Source organism: Chelonoidis abingdonii, chromosome 2 (assembly GCF_003597395.2).
Source record: "Chelonoidis abingdonii isolate Lonesome George chromosome 2, CheloAbing_2.0, whole genome shotgun sequence".
NCBI classification, from domain to species: Eukaryota; Metazoa; Chordata; order Testudines; family Testudinidae; genus Chelonoidis; species Chelonoidis abingdonii.
Window position 1 is genome coordinate 152222758 of NC_133770.1, and position 23299 is coordinate 152246056.

Sequence of the window (23299 nt, forward strand, 5' to 3'; positions counted from 1 at the left end):
GGGGGCCGTGGAGACCCCCCCGGGCTCGCTCCCCGCCGCAGGCAGCTCCCTGGCCAGCCCACGAGCTGCCGCGCAGGACCCCTGCGTCTCCAGGGCGCCCGCGCTGGCTCACAAGGCGGGGCGGCGCCCTCTAGCCTGTTGGGCGGGGGCCTGCGCGTGCGCCACAGACAGACGGCGTCGTGCACCAATGGGCGGCCGGGGCCGGCCGGCGGGCGGGCAGGCCCACGTGGGAGGGGACGGAGGCGCGCGGTAGCAGTTAACCTCTTGGTAGGCGGCGGGGGTGGGTCTGAGGTGGTGACGGTTCCTGCCCGGGCGGGGCTCGGCGGCGGCGGCGGGCGGGGGCTTGGTAACGGCGGCCGGACGTGGCCTGCCGGCGCGTGGAGGCCGCGCGGTAACGGGCTCTGCTCTCTCGCGCTAGGAGGCCGCGCGGCTCGGGCGGGATGTTCCACCCGCTGCAGTGGAGGCCGCCCGCCAGCATCTATTCCTACTGCGCCCGCTGGGAGGGCCGCCCGGGGCCCGCGCCCGCCCTGTGGAGCCGCTACCAGTGGCTGCTGGGCTGGTTCCAGAGGGAGCCCGGGAAATGCCGCGGCCCGAAGAGCCTCCTGTCCCTGCTGGCCAGTCAGTGCAGCTACGTGACCGGCCAGCGGGTGCGGCGAGCCCAGCAGATCGGGCAGCTCTACGGGAACATCTACTCGGAGCGGACGCGCTGGAGCCTCTTCAGCGGCCTGTGGCGCAGGTTTCAGGCCCGGCACGCCAGCGCCTGCAAGCTGATGGCCGCCCTCACCGGGGTCTTCCTGTGGGAAGAGGAGCGGATCCAAGAGGAGGAGTTGCGAAGGTGGGTCTTTCTGGGGTCTCCCCCCAGGGCACTAGCACCCCTGGTCCCGGGGGTGGGGTTACCGTGATCAGAAAGAGGAACTTGTGATCTCATGTTCCTTAAAATAAGTATCAATAGGAGTCCTGCGTTAAGGCAGTTCCCCCCACCGCCCCCCATGCAAAGGCCTTTCAGGGGCTACATCAACTGATCTAGAGATTTGCCTTTGACATTGCACAGACTTCGCTAGCACTTTTAAACTGAAATGTCAGACAGTGACTTGTTTGTACTGCTCTATATGCTGTACACTGAAATGTAATTACAATATTTATACTCCAGTTGGTTTATTTTATAATTACGATAAAAATGAGACTACATTTTCAGTAATAGTGTGCTGTGACACTTTTGTATTTATATCTGGTTTTGTAAGCAAGTAGGTTTTAAGTGAGGTGTGACTTGGGGGTACACAAGACAAATCAGACTCCTGAAAGGGGGGACAGTTGCCTGGAAAGATTGAGAGCCACTGCCTTCATGCACTAGAAAATCAAGACCCTAATTCTGGGATGGATGGGTGAGATGACTTGCTAGGGCCTTTCCATCTGTAGCCTCTGATCCAAAATATATCCATTCTTTAATAACAAGAGTAGAGGCAGTTCATGTTTTAAATATCTGATTAATGGTTTTGTGATTGATTGGGCCTCAAAAACATGGTTGGGGGGTGATATGTCATATACTTTAGCTTGAAACTGCCTGCAGAATGAAGGATTTGAGGGAGGTACAGAGATTGCAGGCCATTGCTGTCTTGGTGCCATCTTATCCAGTTGCCTTTAACCTCTTAAGAAAAGATGCAAACAAGTTTAAACATTATATTATGCAATCTATTAAATCACAAACTCTTAGAAGTGAAATAATTCTTGCATTTGCACCCATCTTTGCTACTTTGTCTATTAAACGTTAAACAAAAGCCTTCATGGCTTTGTGTATATTTAAAGTACCAAGATTGTTTTCTGTTTTTTCCTATTTCTTTTTGAGGGGCTCAAGTGTGTATCCTGAGGTCTCTTAGGACCCATGTTATAAACGGATAGGCAGGTGGGGCCTGATCCAATGCCCAGTGAAGTACTAGGAATTTTTCCGTTCTTACCATGCTTACCATCAAGGCTACTCATGGGACCCTACAATAGTTAAGATTCATTCTTTTGTATCAGAAAACTCATGAAACTTTGTGTGTGAGAGAAATATAATTGCATATTTTTTTTAAATATATGTTAGTTTATGGAAGTCCCTAAAGCTGTATTGGTGAGACCAGGTACCAGTCATTTTCTTCAGCTTTGTGGTATTAATCACACATTATGGTTGATGCTTTTCTTCTGTCTTGTCAGTTGAATTCTGTTATCTTTTTTTTTTTTCTTTTTTCCCATTTAGATGGATAACCTGTTGGCTCATTAAAACTCTGTGATAGTGAGCTTTTCTACTTTTACTTCATGTCTATTTTCCTTATTTTAGTATTTAGTTTAATGTTGATTGTTGAAGGGGGTTTCCACTTCCTTAGTAGTTAGTTTAAAAAACATGGTTTGTTTTTTATCAGGTTTGGTAGCAGGGAATAAACTGCTCCAGTAAACTTCAGAAAGTTCCACTACATTTCTAAGTAGTTATGTTTTTCTCTTCTCTATAGAACTGACTTGATTTAGTTTTTCTAGTACCAAAATTTCCCACCAGAGTGGATAAAAATCTATTATTTTGTTAAATAAAAAAATCGGTTTTTATTTTGTTTAAATGGTTTATTTAAAAAAAATAAACCTGTTGAAAATAACGTTTTGTATCACATTCAGATAAGGCCTAAATTTACTATAATTTCTTAATTTTTTAAATAAAAAATAAATATGCTGAGTCCATGAGCCTCTATCAAAAACTTTGAGTTAAAGGCTGCTTTTCTGTATAAAGACAGATGTGTTTTTCCCCCTGATTCTAACTTTTGAGGTCATGCTGTATAAATGTGGCACAGTAGGTCAGCCTAAGTAATTTAGGAGACTTCCATTTTCAAGAGACTTGGGCGCCAGTGACTTTCACTTAGGCATATTTGAAAAATTTCTCAGGCTGACCTAAAATAATCAGTTTAATTCAATAACTACAGTTTATCCCTCTGTTTAATAAATGTTTTTTGTTGATGTGAAACATGTTTTGGATAATAAACTTCTCTTATCAAAACACTTAGTTATTTTATTTAAAATAAAATTTATCTGCTGTTGTTGGCCTGTAGGTTTTTTTTTATAATCCAGGGGTTCATGAGAAGTTTGATTCCACAAGTTTGATACTGTGTTATCCAGTTCATCAAGTTTTTAATGTGACTCTCTTGGTATAATAATGCTTAATGTTTGGTTAAGCCAAGCCTCCCTTTTACCATGCCCCCCTTTGTAAAGTAGATTGCTTAAACGTTGAGTTTCTTATTTCCCCAAATAAATTGGTTTATCATGGATTGCCGTTGATCCAAGAGGCTTCCTAGAACTAAAATGGGGAGTGTTTGGAAAAAGAAATTTATTTGGAGTCATATCTCCTTTTTAACTCTATAGATTGAGTTGAATATGTTGTTCACAGCTATTTGCATTTGTTTAAAAAAAAGTCTGAATTTCTCTCTATCATGGTTCAGTTGCTTGAGGTCTGTGATGTCATAGGTTTTTACTAGTTGTTGTAGATGAGGTAGACAAGACCTGAACTTTTAAGTGTAGAAAGAAATAGAAATTTTTTTCACATCATAAAGAAGTGCCAAACAGAGTAGTGGGTGGGGCAAAAACCCTTTTTTGGGGTTCCTTTTGCGGGCCACCTTTAAAGCCAGTTTCTAGTACTGCAAAAATTACTAATGGCTCTGCCCTTTCTTGTGAGGGGAGTGATTCTTCAATAAAATCAGCTGCATACAGACTTCCTTGCTCAGTGTTTGTTTCACTTAATTTTAACTGGGAATTGTAGGAGCTTTAAAAAGCAGATTAAAAAACTAGTTTATTTAACTGTATCTTTCTCTTCAGTTCGTATAAATCTTTTGCCTTCTACTTCTGAAACGCTGTTCAACCACCAGCACACACACAGATGGGATTTTTTCATCTGAGACCTCAAAGCACTTGACAATGGTGTGAATGTGTCATTCCCATTTTACAGATTGAGGTCAAATAGGAAGGCTGACAAAATCAGGAGAGGAAGCTGGGAATCAGGGTGCATTGATTTTAATCACATTTGATTTAAATCAGGTTCAGCAAGAAGAAAACCTGGATTGAAATAATTAATTTTAATCTTAATTATTTTCCTAAAGAAAGATTGGTTCTCATTGGTTGGTAACCATTAAAACATGTTTTGCAACATAATATAGTCTTCAGTAACTGGTTTATTAAACCAAGGAATATTATCTGTAGTAAATTAAATGAAGAAATTGTTTCTGGTCACCATGTCCTTCAAGATTTCAGAACTTGTACATCTCATCCTCATGTCACATTTTTATTCATACACTGGAAGAGAGAAAACAAGCTTTCTTGCTCTTTCAACTCCATTCAAAGTTGAGAAACTGATTTCAACCTATTAATTGAACTGAACTACACCTCTACCCCGGTATAACGCTGTCCTCAGGAGCCAAAAAATCTTACCGCGTTGTAGGTGAAACCGTGTTATATCGAACTTGCTTTGATCCGACGGAGTGCACAGCCCCGCTCCCTGGAGCACTGCATTACCCTGTTATATCTGAATTCATGTTATATCCGTGTAGAGGTGTACTTGAATAAACTGAAATGAAGCAAACATTCTCTCTGCATGTGCAGAAGAGTCTACTGCTGTCAAAAGCTGGGTTAGCACTTCAAACTCTGGTTCTAAGTGCATAGCCAGTGACTTGCACCGGCTCAGTAGTTTGACTTTCTTTAAAACTTTAGCAGCAAACATGCCATTCGAATATTTTTATTTAAAGAATTATAATAAATTCAGACCTTAATATAAACCAATATCAAATTTAATTTGAAATTATAAAAACTGATTTAAATTAAAAAACAAAACACTTTTTATTTGACTCCCAGCAGCCCTCTTCTAGTTCTGTGCTGAGATTGCACTTTTACTAGCTGGTCCTACATGTACTCTTCCAAATGCTACAATTTTAACTCTCAGGCCTCTGTCAGTTGAAATACTCTTATGTGAATGTGCTCCTCTGCCTAATCCTGTTTTATTGTCACATTTCTCACAAGGTTCTCAGTGGTTTGAGCATTGGCCTGCTAAACCCAGAATTGTGAGTTCAATCCTTGAGGGGACCATTCAGGGATCTGGGGCAAAAATCTGATCTGTCTGTGGATTGGTCCTGCTTTGAGCAGGGGGTTGGACTAGATGACCTCCTGAGGTCCCTTCCAACACTGATATTCTAAGTTATACAGCAGCTTAAATAAGAATAAAGATCTATTCATTAGTAACTGATCTAAAACCTTCAAATGGATGTCTGATGTTATAGTATCAAATCTAAATAAAGATCTCAGACAAGAATTTGTAGTTACATTTTAAGACAGCATTATCCTGTGGCAACTTCTGAAAAGGGGCAATTTAAGGGTCTCAACATGCAGTGATTATCATGTTAGGAAGAAATGTAAAGAACATAAGGTTTTTTCCTATGTACAGTACAGCACTAAGCTATATATAAACTTATTATTTTTAAATAATGAGCAAGCAATCCAAAATGCCTACAAATTCTGTAGGCATAGGCGGATTAGAGATTTGTGGAGCCCTGGGCCAGAGCAAGTGGAGACCCCTCCCCACCCTTTCTACCTTCAGACCCCCTCCCCCCCGTGGGCCTCTAGCAGGTGCTCTGTGGACAGTCACTTGAGAACCGGTGGGCTGGAGTGGCAGTCTTCATCCTGAGTGTCCTTGGTTCTAGAACTCAGGCCTTTAATACTAACTTAGTATTGAATGTGAGGCCTTTTACAGAAAATAAATGACTGGCTGGAAAAGAGCCTGAGCTGAGGTGGTGTTAAGTGTTTTAAGTAGATCTGTACTGAATATTCATTAGAAATCATGTTTCTTCTCCCCCCCCCACCCTCCAATATTGTCCCTCTACAGTAGCATCTCATTATCATCTTGCATGCTTTTTCTAAATGGACTGTTTGTGCCTAAGGTCTGTCACTATTCCCAGCTGAGGGTGTAATGATGTAATGGAGAGAGTTGAACATGGCGTACAGATGATCTGACACACATTCAGAGTGAAAGTGATGTCATCTGTTACATACAGGGAGTGTTCGGACTTACGACACAGTTTGTTCCTCAGAATTGCGTTATAAATCGGAACTGCTTTTCCAATAGGAATCAATGGTGTGAAGGGGCTGAACCAAGGCTTGATAGACTATTTTCACCGCAATAGCCCAGATCTTTGTACTAAATGAATTATAGGTAACTAATATTGGAACATCAATGTATTTACTGTACACTGTAGTTTGTAAACAGCATTCAAATAAACATAAACTCATATATCTGCTACGAATGTCAGCAACACAGGCTTGGAAAGTGAGGGAGAACAGTGCACATGCTGAGCCTCAGCCAATCACTGTTCAAGCTTTCTGATTGGCTCTGAGCCCAGGGCTCAGAGCCAATCAATCAAAAACAAGCTTCAATAAACTACCCTGCTGCCTTGAAGCCACTCAGAAGTGACCCCTTCCATCTCAATACCAGTATAACTCAACCAGGAAGTGATTTCAAGCAAACTATGCAAATTGAGCACCAAGTGTCATAAGGGCAAAATGAGCAGTAAAATTGAAAAGCGTCCGACGTACGTTGGGCATTGTCAGTCCATGGACTCCTTATATTTGGGAGCTTCCGCTGCTGAGCCTTCAGATACTTGAAGCATCAAGTCTTGAAACCTGACTAGCCCCAAGTTAGCTGCCTATCAGGTCATGTGGGATGTGCTGTAGGAAATACAATATGCTGGAGGTGAGTGCTTCACTAATGGTACTATCTATGGAGTGATAGATGAAAAGTGTCGTCTGCAAAAATTGTCCAGAGTTTTTCTCTCCTTCTGCCCCCCTCCCCTCCCAGGGAACTAGAAATTCCCAATCATGAAATGCAGAACTCCTGGAATTTTGTTTGGAAGCTCTTAAGATTTACACGTCTGCTGTACTCGTGGGTTTATTTTTAGGTTGTAAATGCTGCAACAGGGACTGTCTCATTCTGTGTCCAGTTTACTGGGCACCTTAGCAATGCAGCCAGAGCATTTATTTGCCAGCCAAAAATTACTTTAGCACAGGTTCAGTATAGGGGAATGTAGGCTGCTGCCTCAGATTGGTAATTTGTGCACTTTGATTGACCTTTGCAGGTTGCTACAAGGCAAACAGTGACCCAGGGAGGGAGGGGCCTGGTTTGAGAACCTTTTAAACTGATTCTGCCAAGTTGCTTTTGTGAACGCTTTATCTGTTCCAGGTGCCTGCTGAAGTCTGGTGCCAAGGTCAGAAGTGACTTATATGATTATAGAAATACAAACTGCAGCCAGGCTTTTCCCCTCCCTCCAAAATAAAAAAACAAATGAAAAGGGAATTTTTAAGGCAACTTAGTCTCCCTGCTGTCCTGGCTAAACTTTGTTCTGGGTAACTGCATCCTGCCTACCTACAACTCTCCCTTCAATTGAATAAAATTCATCGATTCCAAGCCAGAAGGGATCATTATAATCATCTAGTCCAGGGATCGGCAACCTTTCAGAAGTGGAGTGCCGAATCTTCATTTATTCACTCTAATTTAAGGTTTCGCGTGCCAGTAATACATGTTAACATTTTTTAGAAGGTCTCTTTCTATAAGTCTATAATGTAACTAAACTATTGTTGTATGTAAAGTAAATAAGGCTTTTAAAATATTTAAGAAGCTTCATTTAAAATTAAATTAAAATGCAGAGCCCCCCAGACCGGTGGCCAGTCTGAGTGCCACTGAAAATCAGCTCATGTGCTGCCTTCGGCACCCATGCCATAGGTTGCCTGCCCCTGATCTAGTCTGACCTCCTGTATAACACAGGCCAAAGAGCTTCCCTGAGTTAATTCCTAGAGCAGATCTCTCAGAAAAACATCCTGTCTCGATTTAAAAGTTGTCAGATTGAAAATCTACCGTGACTCTTGGTGAATTGTTCCACTAGTTAATTACCTTCGCTATTTAAAATGTACACCTTATTTCTAGTCTGAATTTGTCTAGCTTCAAATTCCAGCCATTGGAGTATTGTGTTCTGCCTTTCTCTTTAGACTGAAGAGCCCGTGATCAAATATTCATTCCTCATCTAGATACTTAGACTAATCACATCACTGCTTAACCTTCTCTTTGTTAAGCTAAACAGACTTTAAGAGCTCAGTATATCACTTGTAAGGCATGCTTTCTAATCCTTTAGTCATTCTTGTGGCTCTTCTCTCCAATTAGTGAACATCCTTGAACCAGGATTGGACACAGTATTCCCACAGCAGTCATACCACTGCCAAATGCAGAGGTGGAATAACCTGTCTACTCCAACTCAAGAGTCCCCTCTTTGTTGATTTCATTAGCTCTTCTGGCCGCCACATAAGATTAGGAGCTCATATTCAGCCGATTATCCACCGTGACCCCCAAATATTTTGCTAGTCATTGCTTCCCAGGGTAGTCCCCCATCCTGTAAGTGTGGCCTGTTTTTTTTGTTCCTACATGTATACATTGACATTTAGCCATGTTAAAATGCATATGGTTTGCTTGCACCCAGTTTACCAAGCAACGCTGAAACAGTGACCTGTCATCTTCATTACTTACCTCTCCCCTAAGTTAGCTGCCAATTTTATCACTGATAGTTTTGTTTTCTTCCAGATCATTGATAAAAATTTAGTTAAACCATACAAGTACTGATCCCTGCAAGACTCTACTGGAAATATATCCTTTTGAAGACAGTTCCCCATTTAGATACATTTTGATACTTATCAGTTAGGCAGTTTTTAATCCATTTAATTTGTCAATTTTAATTTTATATCATTCAAGCTTTTCAATCAAAGTGTCATGTACAACCAAGTCAAATACCTTACAGAAGGTACATCAACACTAATTTTTTTCAGCCAATCTCATCAAAAAAGATATCAAGTTAGTTTGATGTGATCTTTTTTTTTATATAAACTCATGTTGATTGGCTTTAATTATGTTTCCTATCTTTAATGCTTTAATCGTGGGTTGACTCCTCTGTCAAAACTGTTACGTAGTGTCTGCTCTGCTCAGGTACTTGTATCGCACCAATCACTGGGGGAATCTGAGCATCTTCCACAGGTACGTACATTCATGTGTTTGGCCTCTGTTGCACATGGTGCCTTTTCCATTCCTCTCCTCTCCCCAAGGGGAAAATGGAGGGTTGCACAATGCTTTTATTAGTCAAAGCAGGCAGTGGGAAGTGAGGCTCACAACAGGTTTTTAAATCAAGTGGCAGTGAGTTCCATAGTCCTGCACTGGTCTTTGAAATTGTGCAGGAGACTACCTCTCTCCTTGTAATGTGCAGGACTGCTGTGCCATGGGAGGGAGAGGATGACCATGGTCATGCTCTCATTGTGACTATCCCATTTCTAAACTATTATGGCCTTTGAAGATAAGGACCAAGATCCTGAACCAGGTGGGGTAGTCAGATCATTGTGGGGGTGTAGAGTGTGCAGGACAGGTTTGATGTCACTATGTGATGTGAAAGCCCAGAGCTGGCTGCCAGTTGATGTTGGAGTGAGGAGTGGTGTGGGGCTGCACCACAGCGGGCAGAGTAATTGCCTTAGCAGCAGTCCCGCTACAATCGACTGGGGGAGTCCCCAGAATCGACCAGTTGCTTGTGATCAATGGGTTGGTGACCACTGCTTTAGAAGAAGGTGCAAGGAACCCTAGGCCTTGTTTTCATTAGGGCTTTTTGCAAACCTCTCGCCCTGGTGCAGTAGCACTAATAGCAGCAGTGCAAGTGTTGGCATTGATAGGGCTCACATCACCTTCAGTTTAGAGCCATGCTGAGCATAGTTAAGGAGTGGAAATGGTTCACTTGCAGGAAGTGACTGGATTAGTCAGAGAGCCCGTGAACTACTGGCATGGCAGCCGCAGCCAGAATGACTCTTAGTGTACTTGAAGGAAATGGCAAGGTTGCTGCACAGTAAAGTCAATGGATCTTTGGAAGTATTACTGTACCACTGCAGTAGTATGAATATACCAAAATTAAACACTGTCTCTTATCTGCAAGAGTTGCACTAACACTTCTGTAGTATTTGGCTACCAAAGATGCTGCCATCAGGGAAGCACCATCCCCCTACTGCTGGCTCCAATAAGAGATCTTGCAGGGGCCAGCCTGGGCAGCTTTCTAAGGGCTTTCTGCATAATGAATACATGAGGAGACTTAGGGTAAGTCTACAGTGCAAAATTAAGTCAACCTAAGTACATTGACTTACAGCCACTGTAGTAACTAAGATCACTCTTGCATGTCTACATTATGCTTTTTGTGTTGGTGGTGCACCTCCTCACTAGCAGTGCTTGCATCGATGCGAAGAGCAGTGCATTTTGGGTAGCTATCCCACTGTGCAACTTGCCACCATCTAGCACAGGGTGTTTTGGGAAGGCTTTGCAATGCCTCATGGAGGCAAACAAGTAATGCAGGGTTGATTGAAACCATGTTCCCAATGTCCCTTGAGGCAGTTTTCTCCCTCCCATAATTTTATCTGCATCCTATGATGTTCTGCGCCTCTTTTCAAAAGCCCCACATGTCTGCCATATCTGTGAGGAGCATGAATCTGATACAGCTTTGCACTGCTGTGATGAGTGTTCCAAGAACAGTGTGTCTGATTTTGCAGTATTTGCAGAGCCACCAGAGATGTCGCGGGGAACAAGATGATGCCTTGGAGGTCAGATTTCTGTGGGACATAAGATACAATTCAAGGTTATTGTTAGCATTCACGGAGCAGTCGCAGATGGTGGGGTGTCAGTTATGGGCCTGAGAAACAAGCACTGACTGACTGGGATTGCATCATTATGCAGGTATGGGATGACGAACAGTGGCTGCAGAACTTCTGGATGCACAAGGCCACATTCCTGGAAGTGTGTATGAAGCTTGCCCCAGCCCTCCAGCATAGTGACTCCAAAATGAAAGCTGCACTGACAATGGAGAAGCAAGTGACATTGCTGTGGAAGCTTGCAATGACCGATTGCTAGTAATCGGTCAAGAATCAATTTGGTATTGGGAAATAGACCATGAGGGTTGCTGTGATGCAAGTGTGCAAGGCCGTTAATCACATCGTGCTATGAAGGACTGTGATTCTGGGCAGTGTGCAGGATATAGTGGATAGTATTATAGCAATGGGGTTCCCAAACTCGGGGCGAGAGGGGAAGGGAGGCAATAGATGGAATGCATATCCCTATTTTGGCATCAGACCACCTTGCCACAGAGTACACCAACAGAAGGGGCTACTTTTCTATGGTATTGCAAGCTTAGTGGATCACTGGGGACATTTTACCAATATGAGCATGGGCTGGTCAGGGAAGGGGCATGATGCATGGTTTAAGAACACAGGCCTGTTTAGAAAGCTGCAAGCAGGGACTTTCTTTTGAGACAAGAAGATTACCATTGGGGATGTTGAAATTCCAATAGTAATCCTGGGAGACCCAGACTACCTCTTACTCGTGTGGCTCATGAAACCATCCACCTCAAGAGCAGCAAGGGGTATTTCAGCTACAGGCTCAGCAGGTGGAGAATGATAGTTGAATGTGCCTTTGCCGTTAGAAGGGCAGCTGCCGATGCCTGGGGGAGTGTGGATGGGGCAGGAGTCCTGGTGGGAGGGGTGGATGGGGGCTGGGCCATACCTGGCTGTTTGAGGAGGCACAGCTGCCCCCAACTAGCCCTCCATACAATTTCCAAAACCCAATGCAGCCCTCAGGCCAAATCATTTCCCCCCGCCCTCTGGCATAAAGAATAATAGGAAATACTTCTTGCTGAGTCTCTTTCTCAAGGGGAAAGTACTTCTGTCTCGTGGAAAGCTTCAGTCCATCTGTACAAGGACCAGGCTCCTTTGCAGTTGCCTCCCCCTCCACAGGCAGTTTGGCTTCCTAAGGAGCAGCACTGGCATTAATGGCTGCCCCACTGTGCCCCTTTTTCCCTTCTCTTCTCCCCAAGAAAAGGTCTTTGCAATCCCCATCAATGCTTTCACTTGGAATCCTGCGAAGCCTAGCGGGCAGCATGAAGAGCCCTTACCAGAGAAGGGGAAAGAATGTACAGTGGAGCTGCTGTCCCATTCCCGGCCTGGCTTCTGAGTTTTGTTTCCTTGGCCAGGGAGCGTGGGGCCCATTGCTGGCACCTTTGGGGAATCCTATTGTAACATGGCTGCTGCTGGGATAAACGAAGCCAGAAAATGCTTTTCTGGCCTCATAGGCTGTGTATGTAGCAAAATACTAGGTGGTCCTGGCCTCTTCTGTAGCAGGGCCTTGGCACTGACTAGCACAGTCTTTCCTCTGTTCCCACCCCAGGTCTGCAGAGGAGATGAAGCACATGGAGGAAGTCTCCAGGCTGTTCCATGGCAGCGGGGGAGAGCACCAGAAGCTGGGTCCCAAAACCCATGTGGATATAACAGCCACTCGTGAGGAGCATCCCTGGGAGATGGTGATGGACAAGAAACACTTCAAGCTGTGGAGGCGTCCAATAGAAGGGACCCACCTGTATCAGTACAGAGGTAATTCCTCCATTCCCCTTTGCCTAACCATGTGTGTTGTCAGTCATGGTACGATGCCAGTGTGGTGTGGTGTGCCTGGCTCTTAAATGCTGAGCAAAAATTCAGTGTGGCCTGTCCTAAAACCTACTTCCTTCTTCCTCTCTTGACATCACACTGCTCCCTTTCCCAGCTTTTCACTGGAATCTCTATCCTCCCCCATATTGTCCCTCTCCAGTCACGGCCTCTCCTCCCCTCTGTCGTGTGATTCCAGCCCTGACAGCAGCTTCTGGAAAAGACCTTTCCCATGTGATCCCATTGAACTGAGATACAAACTGGCTTATACCTGTGGTCTCAAGACTCTTTTGTTTCCCTTTACTGCAGTCTTTGGGACATATACAGATGTGACTCCCAGGCAGTTCTTCAATGTGCAGGTGAGTATGTCTCAGCCCATATCTCTAATTCCAGGATGCATGATGTGGTGGAAATAAAATACAACTCTCTACCCACAGCACTTAACAGAACATCCACATAGGAGGGGCAGAGAAGTGGCAGCCAATGCATGCTGGTCCCAGGGCTTGCTTTGTTTTGATGCCCACAGGGGGATGATTTGCTTTGTATTAACAATCCAACTGTAGTTCTCATAGACTCATAGGTCAGAAGGGACCAATATGATCATCTAGTCTGACCTCCTGCACAAGGCAGGCCACAAAACCCTGCCCATACACATTTATAACAACCCCGAACCTAGTTCACCTGGCAGTGGGCCTATTTGGCTTTACATATGTATGCAGCTTCTGCTTACCTCTTGTTAGCTTTATGCCTTGTCTGGCTGGTAATCTCTTTAGGATCTGTCGTTAAGTAAATCCCTCGTATGAACCTCATGCTCTCTCCCCACATTTATTACCTGGTACACCTCTGCCTCGATATAATGCAACCTGATGTAACACTAATTCGGATATAACGCAGTAAAGCAGTGCACTAGGGGGAGCTGCGCACTCCGGTGGATCAAAGCCAGTTTGATATAATGCAGCTTCACCTATAACACAGTAAGATTTTTTGGCTCCTGAGGACAGTGTTATATCGAGGTAGAGGCGTATGTCTTCTCTGGTGAATCAAAAATACTTGGCAAGATAGAGCTGCTTGAACTAGTTGAGACTCTGTTTTCCTCCATGGTAACCATCCTGGTCCAGCAGATAGAGCATGGCATTTGGATTCAGGAGACATGAATTCTGGATAAAAGATACTTTTCCATATAATGCATAATTAGACTGTGAAACCTGCTGCCATAGGATGTTGAGGCCAGAAACTCAGCAAGATTCAAAAAAGGGATTGAACATTTTATATGGCTAGCAAGAAAATCCAGAGTTGCAATTGTTAATGCTGCCAAAGCTGTCCTTAAACCCACACTGCTCTCATATCCCACCTCACTGCTGGCACAACCTAGTATTAGAGAAACAGGATGAGGGAAGTAATCTTTTATTAGACCAATTTCTGTTGGTGAAAGAGAGAAGCTTTTGATCTGCACAGATCTGCTCTTTAGGTCTGGGAAAGGTGCCAAGGGCAAGTGTACAGTACAAAGTTAAATTGACCAGAGGTTACATTGACTTACAGCCACCACAGTAATTAAACTACTTTTGCATGTCCACACTACGCTCCTTGTGTCAGCGGTGCACATCTTCACCAGGAGCGCTTGCACCGATTGAACTGTCAGTGCGGGGCATTGTGGAATAGCTTCTGAAAGGCAGCAACAATCGATGCAAGCAACTCGATGTCTACACTGGCACTGCATCGACTGAAGCCATGTCCACACCTTACAGGCTTTCAGCGGCACAGCTGTAAGGGCACTTGCGTAGCTGCATTATGCCAATCGGAGAGATCTCTCCCGTCAATGTAATAAAAGCAGCTCAATGAATGGCGGTAACTATGTCAGTGGGAGAGTGTCCAGAGGAGCTGTGAAATTGACAAGCCAGCCAACAGCCGATGTAAGGAACACGTGTCTACACAGACACTGTCGCCCTAACTACATTGACATAAGCCCTGTGCCTCTCTCGTGGAGGTGCAGTTATGTCAGTGTAGTAGGCTCTTACCTCAGTGGGAGCAAGGCTGTACTGTAGACACTGACATAGTTAGGTTGAGATAAGCTGCCTTAGGCCTTGTCTGCCTTTTTCCAACAAAAATTGTGTAGCTTTTGTTGACAAAACAGTGGAGGTGTATACACTACAATGCATCTTTTGCTGACAAAACCCTCCTGTTTGTCAACAAAATAAAACCACCTTGACAGGAGGCATAGAGCTTTCTGCGGCAAAATTTTAATGACAGCGTCAGTGTTGACATCACGTTTTGGTTTTGTTTGCTATAAATGGCCTCCAGGAGGTGTCCCACAATGCTCATCCTGACCTCTCTGGTCAGTAATTCGAACTCCGCTGCCCTGCAGCCAGATACGCAAACATCCCCCTTTAAAGGTCCAGGAATTTTTGAAATTCTATTTCCTGTTTGCTCAGTGTGGAGAGCTCACTTTGCATCTTTCCAGCTGACCAAGGCGGCTGCACGTAGCAAACGGTCTCCCACTTGGACCATAGTAGAGCTGTTGGATCTGCTGCGTATATAGGGAGAGGAGGCTGTCCTGTCCTAGCTGCAGTCCAGCCGTAGGAACTTGGATACCTACGAGGAGATTTCTTGTGGTGTGTGTGATAAGGGCTACGATCAGGACACTGCAGTGCAGAGCAAAGGTAAAGGAGCTGAGGCAGACATACAAGAAGGCAAGGGAGGCAAACTGTCGCTCCAGTGCTGTGCCGAAGACCTGCTGCTCCTCTAAGGAGCTGAACACCATCCTTGACCGCAACCCCACCACCACTAGTCCCCTGGGTACCTTGGCAGGGCTGGAGGCAGCAAACAGTGGACCTAACCCCAAGGACAAAGTCATGGATGAGGAGGTGGAGTTGTGGGACGATGTGGAGCCCACAGCTGTTTGTCAGGTGGTGCAGCAAGTCAGGAACTCTTCTCCACTCCGGAAGCATCTAGCCAGTCCCAGCAGTCCCTTTCCAGCGAGTAAGAAGGAGAGGAGACCCCTGGTAAGTGATCTTTTTGAGTTGATGCTGCTTGGTTATATGATGTGCAGCTGCCCTTTGCTTTGTATACTTGAGAAGTGGATGAAGGGATAGAAATGTACGAGACTAGCTGAGTTTGAGCGTGCTCCAAATTACCCTGCGCAGCTAAGCAGTGTGGTGGAACAGTGTGATGCACACTGAGATTCCACAGGAGTCCTCCAGAGAGATCTCTAGGAAACTTTCTTGGAGGTACTCTCCAATCCTCTGCTAAAGGTTCCTTGGCAGAGCTCCTTTGTTCCATCCCCCATTGTAGGAAAATTTCCTAGACCACCTGGCAGTCACTTGTTCAGGGACCAGAGGCACATGGGTGAGCAGCATAGGGACCAAGTCTGAAGACTCACATGTGCAGTAGATGCACCCTAGTGTCCTTGCTTACCCTCAGGAGTGATATTTGCTTCAGTGACCCCTGCCTGAGGAAAATGGTGGCAGAATCTACACTATTGTCCCTACTCCCCTGCACTGATCCCCTTAAAACATCACCTACACTCTTTGCTGCAGCTTGAACGCCTCCCACCCACTCGAGCCAGACTCACTGTGTTTATTGTGTTTGGCAAGGTGCCTGCTTGCTAAGGGTCAGTGAGAAAGTGGTTGGTATGTTACAAGAGGGGTATTTTACTGTAATGATTCAGTGCTGTATGTGAACTAAGTCATGCTTCTGTGTATTTTTCCTTGTGCTTCTGCAGATGTGGCCTTCAGAGGGAGCACCTCTGACAAATAAGGAAGCAACCAAGGCGTAGCAAGAAAGACCTGTTCTGAAAGGTGCTCCAGTCCTCTGAGGCAGAAGGAAGAGAATTCAGGGAATGGCGAGAAATGGAAAGGCAGAAAGAGTGAGGCGTGCATTCGAAAGGCCCATGAGCAGATGATAAAAGTCATGGAAGAGCAAACAGAGATGCTGAAGTCCCTAATCACACTGCAGTCAGAACAGATGCATGCTCTCCCCCATGCAGCCAATACAGAACTGTCTTCCATGCCCTCCCCAAACTCCTCCCATACATTTCTTTCAACTTTTCAGAACATCTCGGTATCCCGTTCATTCCACCTCTTCAGACAGCTTCCAAAATGATAGTTGGACTTATGCCCAGCTCTGAGAGCTTACCTTGCCCTTCACTGATCCCTCCCTTCCCACCAAGCCTTTTGTGTGTTAATTGATGTTTAATAAAAACATACTCTGAAAGATAACCAGTCTTTGTGCCCTACACCTATTGATTGCAACTGGTAGTAAAACATAGGCATGAGTTTAATCATTTGCTTACTGCAAGTCCTGCTTCAGAATCATGTCAAGAATTAGGTAAACAAACACAACTCCGATTAAAGAAGCATGGCAGATTGCTGTATAGAAATACATGTTATCAAAACATTGCCTCAGAGCCTCCCTGATTTGAATTGTCCTCTGTTGTGCCCCTCTAATAGCCCTTGTATCAGCCTGCTCAAAACCAGCAGCCAGGTGATCTGCCTCAGCACTCCACCCCAGGCAAACCTTTCACCCTTAGCCTCACAAAGATTATGGAGCAGGCATCTATTACTTTTGGAATGTTTTCCTCACTTAGATCTTACCTGCTATAAAGACATCACCAGCATGTTTTTGATCTGCTAGATGTACATTCCATGGTCTTTCTGCACCTATGCAGTCTGTTGGCATGCTCCTTGCTGCTGTCCGGGTTTCTCATGTAAGACTTCACGAGCCGTGGGAGTGAGGGGTACGCTGGGTCTCCCAGGGTCAGTCTGGGCACTTCGTCATCCCCCACTGGAATCTTCTGGTCTGGAAAGAAAGTCCCTGCTTTCAGCTTTCTGTGCAGGTCATTGTTCCTTAAGATGCTTGCGTCATGCACCTTCCCAGACCACCCTGCATTGATGTCAATGAAATGCCCATAGTGATCAACAAGAGCCTGCAGTACCCTGAAGAAGTTCCCCTTTCTACGATGTACTCCCTTGCAAAATCGTCCAGGGCCAAAATGGGAATATTCATTCCATCTATCACCCTGGCACAGTTAGGGGATCCCATTTCTGCAAAAACCTTCACTATGTCATGCACATTTCACGGTCCTTCATAGCAGGATGCAATTAATGGCCTTGTACACTTGCATTAACGCAGTCCCCATGGTCTACTTTCCTAATCCAATCTGATTTGCAACCAACTGGATGGAGTTGCCAGCTTCTCCACCGAGCAGGCTTCTCTCATTTTGGCATCCTTGCACTGCAAGGCTGGAGCAAGCGCCACACATAGTTCCAGGAAGATGGCTTTCTGCAGCCACTGCTTGTCATTCCAGACCTGCATAATGATGCAATCCCACCACTCAGTGCTTGTTTTCCAAGCTCAAAAGCAACCGTCCACCATGTGCAGCTGCTCTATGAATGTCAAAAGTAATCTGCTGGTGGTTTCTTTCTATGACACGCAGCAGGTCAGGCAACTTTTGATTCCTGTTCAGATTGGGAGCTTGTGCTATACTGTATGTCCATCCGCGACATGTTCATAACTACATGACCACTACAGTAGTAGGGAGTGTGGGATCCATCCCTTCGCACACAGATGGGCGCACAGTAAACAGGGGATGTTGAAAAATACCGCAAAATACAGTCAGAAGACTATGGAAATAGTGGGACACAAAATAATGCATCATGGGACATTGAGCCCACACCCATGATGAGCTGCGATCCACTCCACCTTCCCACAAGTCCTAGCTGCAGAAGGTGGTGAACAGCACAGTGCGATAGCTATCCACAGTGCACTGCTCTCACTGTCAGTGCAAGCACCAAGTGTGGACTTGCTCTGCTGACAGAGGGTACATAGTATGAACATGCAATAGTGATGTTGTTTATAGCATTTTTTATCATAGACATAAGTTTTTTTTCAACAACACTTGTGTAGTGTAGACAAGGCCTTAGATTGATGTAAGCTACCTTACATCAACCTAACTGTAGCAGAGACCAGGGGTTAGTATCACAGCTAAATACAGGGTGGAACAGGTTGTTTAGCATAAGTAGTTAACACAGACTGTAAGAAACAATTCAAAGTGAAGTAGCCTGTTAACGCCTCCGTGGTCATAGAACAAAAAATAGGGGTGGGGGGTGGGGTTAGTAGATTAACTTGTTGTAATAAGCCATAAATCCAATGTATGTCTTCAGGCTGATTTTTTTTTTTTAAATGTCTAGTAAAGTTATGAATTTAAGCTCACAAGCTCGTATTTTGAAGGCACTGTGCAGGTTTTCTTTGGGGACAAGAGCTGAGAGGTCAGATGTGGAGTGATCATTTTGTGAAAAGTGTTTTTTTTATTTTACCATTTTTCTGTGTAAGTGGAATGAGAGTGGGTCACCAAGAAGATTCTAGTATTGGCCTACATCGTTTTCCGTGTGATGGTCTGTCGTAGACCTCTAGAGTCTACCTCTAGGGCCTTCTATCCCCAGTCCCCCTCAGTAGACCATCTGCTTCCCAAAGCAACATTATAGAGGGGAAAAGCTATAAAGTCCTGTGTCCCTGCTGCAGTAGCCATCCCTGCCACTGTGTGTTTCTTCCCAGCAAGAGTATCTTAGGGGTCATGAACTTCTTGTAATACTCCCTGGCTCCCAAAAACAGTCTTTATTTTTGGTAGGTGTAAGGAACTGCTTGTTCTTCTGTCTTTATAAGGTGGGGAAGAGGGGTACCTCCTCCAGCCATAACCTCGATTATACAAGAAACGTGCTACAGCTTCACCCCATAACAGAATTGTCATATGTTCTTCCCTTGTTCTGTAGCTGGACACTGAGTACAGGAAGAAATGGGATTCACTGGTCATCAAACTGGATGTGATTGAGAGAGACCTGACCACTGGCTCGGAGGTGATTCACTGGGTAACTCACTTCCCGGTGAGTGTTCCTTCTTTCCTCTCTCACCCCCCTTGCTATCTTACGGCCTGTCTGGTGTTAGAAGGGACTGATTTGCATGTCTTTGTTCCTTTAGTACCCAATGTATTCACGGGACTACGTGTATGTTCGGCGGTACAACGTGGACCAGGAAAACAATCTGATGGTGCTGGTGTCACGGTATGGATCACTGTCATACCTAGCTTTGTAGTGTGAGAATGGGGTTGTCCTTAGACTCACTGTCACTATGACAAAGATAGCATTGGCATTGTTTCTTTTGTAGGCCTTGTGCCTTTTGCCATGCTTTTACCTGGGTCAGTGAGTTGTTATAGGTGCTGCCAGCCATGCCTATAAATCATTAAATTTGAAAACAAGGTCTTATACTGGGAAGTATTAGACAAATTTGCTGTGCTGAGCGTCTGGAATGAGACTGGTGCTGGTTCCACTGTTTCTGAGAATGAGGCTTGGGAAAAACGTTTTGTCATATTAAATTCTGACGACCTGCTCTTTGAAAAGCTCTTAATGCTTCTGCGTCTTGGAAGAGGGACATGAAATTTGGCAGGAAGGGTGGACTTTAGATTAGGGACGTGCCTTTTGCTGAGTCTGTGAAAATCTGCCCTCATTTGGCCAAGTTGTAACTCTTCCAAAAATCTTAGTTCACACATGCTCAGTTGAAAGACACGTCTTTGATTTTTTTGTTTGTTTGGTAAGCTAAAATCTCTGAAGATTTGATGTGCACTGAGCATGGTCCAGCATCTTCAGGTCATAGTGCTGACCAGGCTCTGCTTGTGCCTTCTCCACAGTCTAACTAAGCAATACCCGGTAGCCCTGGGCTGGAGGGAGTGAAGCTGGATTCTCCCCGTTATTGACAGCTTTGTGCAAGGGTAGTGTTGGGCACCAGAACTGAGAGCAAGGAGTCTTTCTTTCTCCCAAGCTTTCAATGACCCTCATGCCGGCACCTAGCCAGTGTGAAGGAGTAAGCCACATGACTCAAATGTGGTGGGGAGAGGGGAAGAGCTGGACCTGGGGGGTGAGGGGGAGTAGGCTGGAGCAAGAAGCTTTGAAGTGGAGGTGGGGAACAGTCTGGGACTGGAGGCTGGCACAGGGGTGGGGACTGGGACTGCAGGGAGGAGACTGAACCAGTGGGAGTGAGAAATGTGTGTGGGGGGGAGAGGGACTGAAGGCCGTTGAGGGGGGAGAAGATGGGCTTGGGGAGAACTGGAATAGCTGGGCAAGGAGACTGGGGATAGAGTCTGGAGGGGGTGAGGAGAATAGACAGACACAAGGAGCCATGGGTAAGGACAGGCCTGGGAGAGGGACAGTGCAGAAAGGTTCCAACTTGGGTGCAAGGCAGAAGAGTGTCTCCACTAGAGCCTCAGTGCAGCCTTAATTCAGTCTTATGCCTATGCCCTAGTATATAGTCTCTAATTACATGGATATGTACCATCCTGCCTTATACAGCACTATTGACGTTTGCTGCATAGACTATCAAACGCTGTCCCTGCCATGAGGCACGTCCAGTCTAGGTTTGATGGCAGATAAGGGCATGGGAGTGAGTGAAGTTTAGACGGTGACAGATCAAGAAGTTATTTTTCATTTTGCACTGTGTGCATCGTGTTCCACTTCTTTGTTATGTTGGTGTGGAGGAGGTTGTTTGGAGGAAGTGGGCTTGGAGATATATGAAGAGGAGTGAGAAGGTCCTTCCAGGTTTAGGGGAGAGCGAGTGAGATGCTTGTGGGAGGAGGGCATGAAGGAAGCTGGAACTGACTGAGCACAAGGCCCAAGTATGGTGCTCGGAATCTGCTATGGCTGCGCAAGCCTCCTGCCCTGTGGTCCATGGAATGGCCTCTGCTCCGCAGGCTGAAGGATGACTGATGTTCTTGATCCAGTAGTGGAGGAAAGAATGAGAGCTTCACAGGGGGATGTGGCTCCAAAATTGGAAAGGCTGGGGCTTCTCAGATCCCTTGTCAGAAGCCCTTCTGTCATATCTAGCATGGTGAGGAAGAGCCCAGTGTCTGGATACCACTGGTTAGGAGAGAATACTGGAGAGGGCTATCTAGTGTGTGTTTTAGTCACATACGTAGCAGTATCTGGTTCATATACACACAGGCACTATTTTAAAATGCCTTCTCAATGGCAGGGGAGGCAGGGTGGATAATAGGGCAGGTCAGTTTCCTGTTCTTCCACAGACTGGCTGTGTGATCTTGGGCGAGTCACTTTCATGTCACTGCCTCAGTTTCCCCATTAGTAAAATAGAGATGACATTGTCCTCTTTTGTAAAACGCTGTGAGTTAGGTGTTACTATAAATGGCCTGTTGGAGCCTCTCTAAATGATTGCAAAATTTCAAGAGGCTCTCTGAGAATAGCTTGGGTTCTTACCGTTGCAAAGAGAGTCTATATTTTATCATAGTTGATGACTAGTACAGTCTGTCAGCATCTGTCCATTTAGACCCAGGTCTGAAGCTAACCTCAGGAAGGGTTACCCAGGGTTATAAATACCCTTTCCCATCTTGCATATATTCCAGAGCAGTGGAGCACCCAGGCATCCCAGAAGATCCCGAGTTCGTACGGGTCCGAACCTATGAATCCCAGATGGTTATCCGACCACACAAGACATTCGATGAGGTGAGTTCCTGGCCAGTCTGGAAAACCAGGGGAACAGTCACCTGTCGTTAAGGCCTCTCCAGTGGAACCCGAGTCAGTACAGAAGCTCTTTTTGAAAGGTGGTAACTGAATGTGCTGACTAAAGCTCTGCCGTCTGCAGCTGCTGCACCAGGGATACCAGCTCTGAGTATCAAAGGGAGAGCTGTGTGGATTCAGCTAGCCCTAATGACAAGAAACCACTCTGACGGGACCCAGGATTGAGAGGCCCTGCACGACTGGCTGCTTTTAGCATAAGGAAGTCTTGTCTGGGCCTGCTGTGGATCAGCTCCCTGAAACCACCAGCCTCTGGCAGCACAAGTACAGCCTTCCAAGCCCCACAAGCCTTGTGCTGTATGTACCGGTAGCAATAGGCACGCACCAACCTGAGAGCTCCAAGTGTTCCCTGAAATGTCCAGCCCTTTATCCACTGAACACTCAAATTCCCAAAGGAACAGGACACACCAGCTTGTCAGGGTCAACTCAGAGCCAACTCTTAGCTTAGCACCGCAGAACTGAGTTAGATATATATAGTGAAAACAAGAATAAAGAACCGAGAATCAAGTGAGACTGAGTTAAAATGTTGGGGAAATGGTTACATATAGAAGAATATATGATTCTTTCTGAAAACTAAACTTGACAAGTTACTGTTTTGTCTAAAGAAGTTTTTCACCCAAATTTCTCTCCAGCTTTTTCAGCTAAGCCTAGCTGAGATTCCATTTTCATGAAGCAAATTCGCTGTGCACTTATGCTGGAATCTGTCACCTAGGAAATATCTTCTTCTGTATTTAGGGCAGAAAACCTGTGATATGTACGTACATATATATATATATATACACACACACACACACTCTTTGACATTTCTAAGGATCCTTCATTGGCATTCAGTTCAGATTGGTGATAGGTGGCTCCTTGTGAAATATATAATTCTTAATTTGCATTTAAGCAGACAGGTAAACATCTCTTGTCTGACAGAAAACTTTTCACCTTTTGTCGGTGACCAGTGCCTAGCTATTCTTTGAGAACATATTTTCAGTATTATGGATACTATGCAAGGAGTTATGTATACACACATTTACAATTACATTGTGACATAGGCTTTTATTAGATGATGCTCTCTTGGTGAGCTACCATGTACGTTGACTCAGTTGTAACCTCCATGGCCCTTGCCAGTTGGCACCAAGAGATTCCTGTTTCACAGCCACAAAGCTGTGACTTCCTTGGTGTCACCTTGGTTTTGACCCAAAGTCAAAGGTGAC

At 45.2% G+C, this 23299-nt stretch overlaps 1 protein-coding gene across 2 annotated transcripts in view; it reads left to right on the top strand.

The window, feature by feature from the left end:
• The first annotated feature begins 226 nt into the window (after positions 1-226).
• Positions 227-23299, top strand: part of STARD7 (StAR related lipid transfer domain containing 7) — a 34695-nt gene continuing 11622 nt past the window's right edge. The window contains exons 1-6 of one of the 2 annotated variants that reach the window (XM_032763330.2): positions 227-835; positions 12275-12477; positions 12838-12887; positions 19293-19403; positions 19498-19580; positions 21926-22025. In XM_032763330.2, coding sequence (XP_032619221.1) covers positions 441-835; positions 12275-12477; positions 12838-12887; positions 19293-19403; positions 19498-19580; positions 21926-22025 — 942 coding nt within the window. In that variant the 5' untranslated portion in view covers positions 227-440. The remainder of the gene's footprint in view (positions 836-12274; positions 12478-12837; positions 12888-19292; positions 19404-19497; positions 19581-21925; positions 22026-23299) is intronic. The other variant, XM_032763339.2, reaches the window with a different exon arrangement.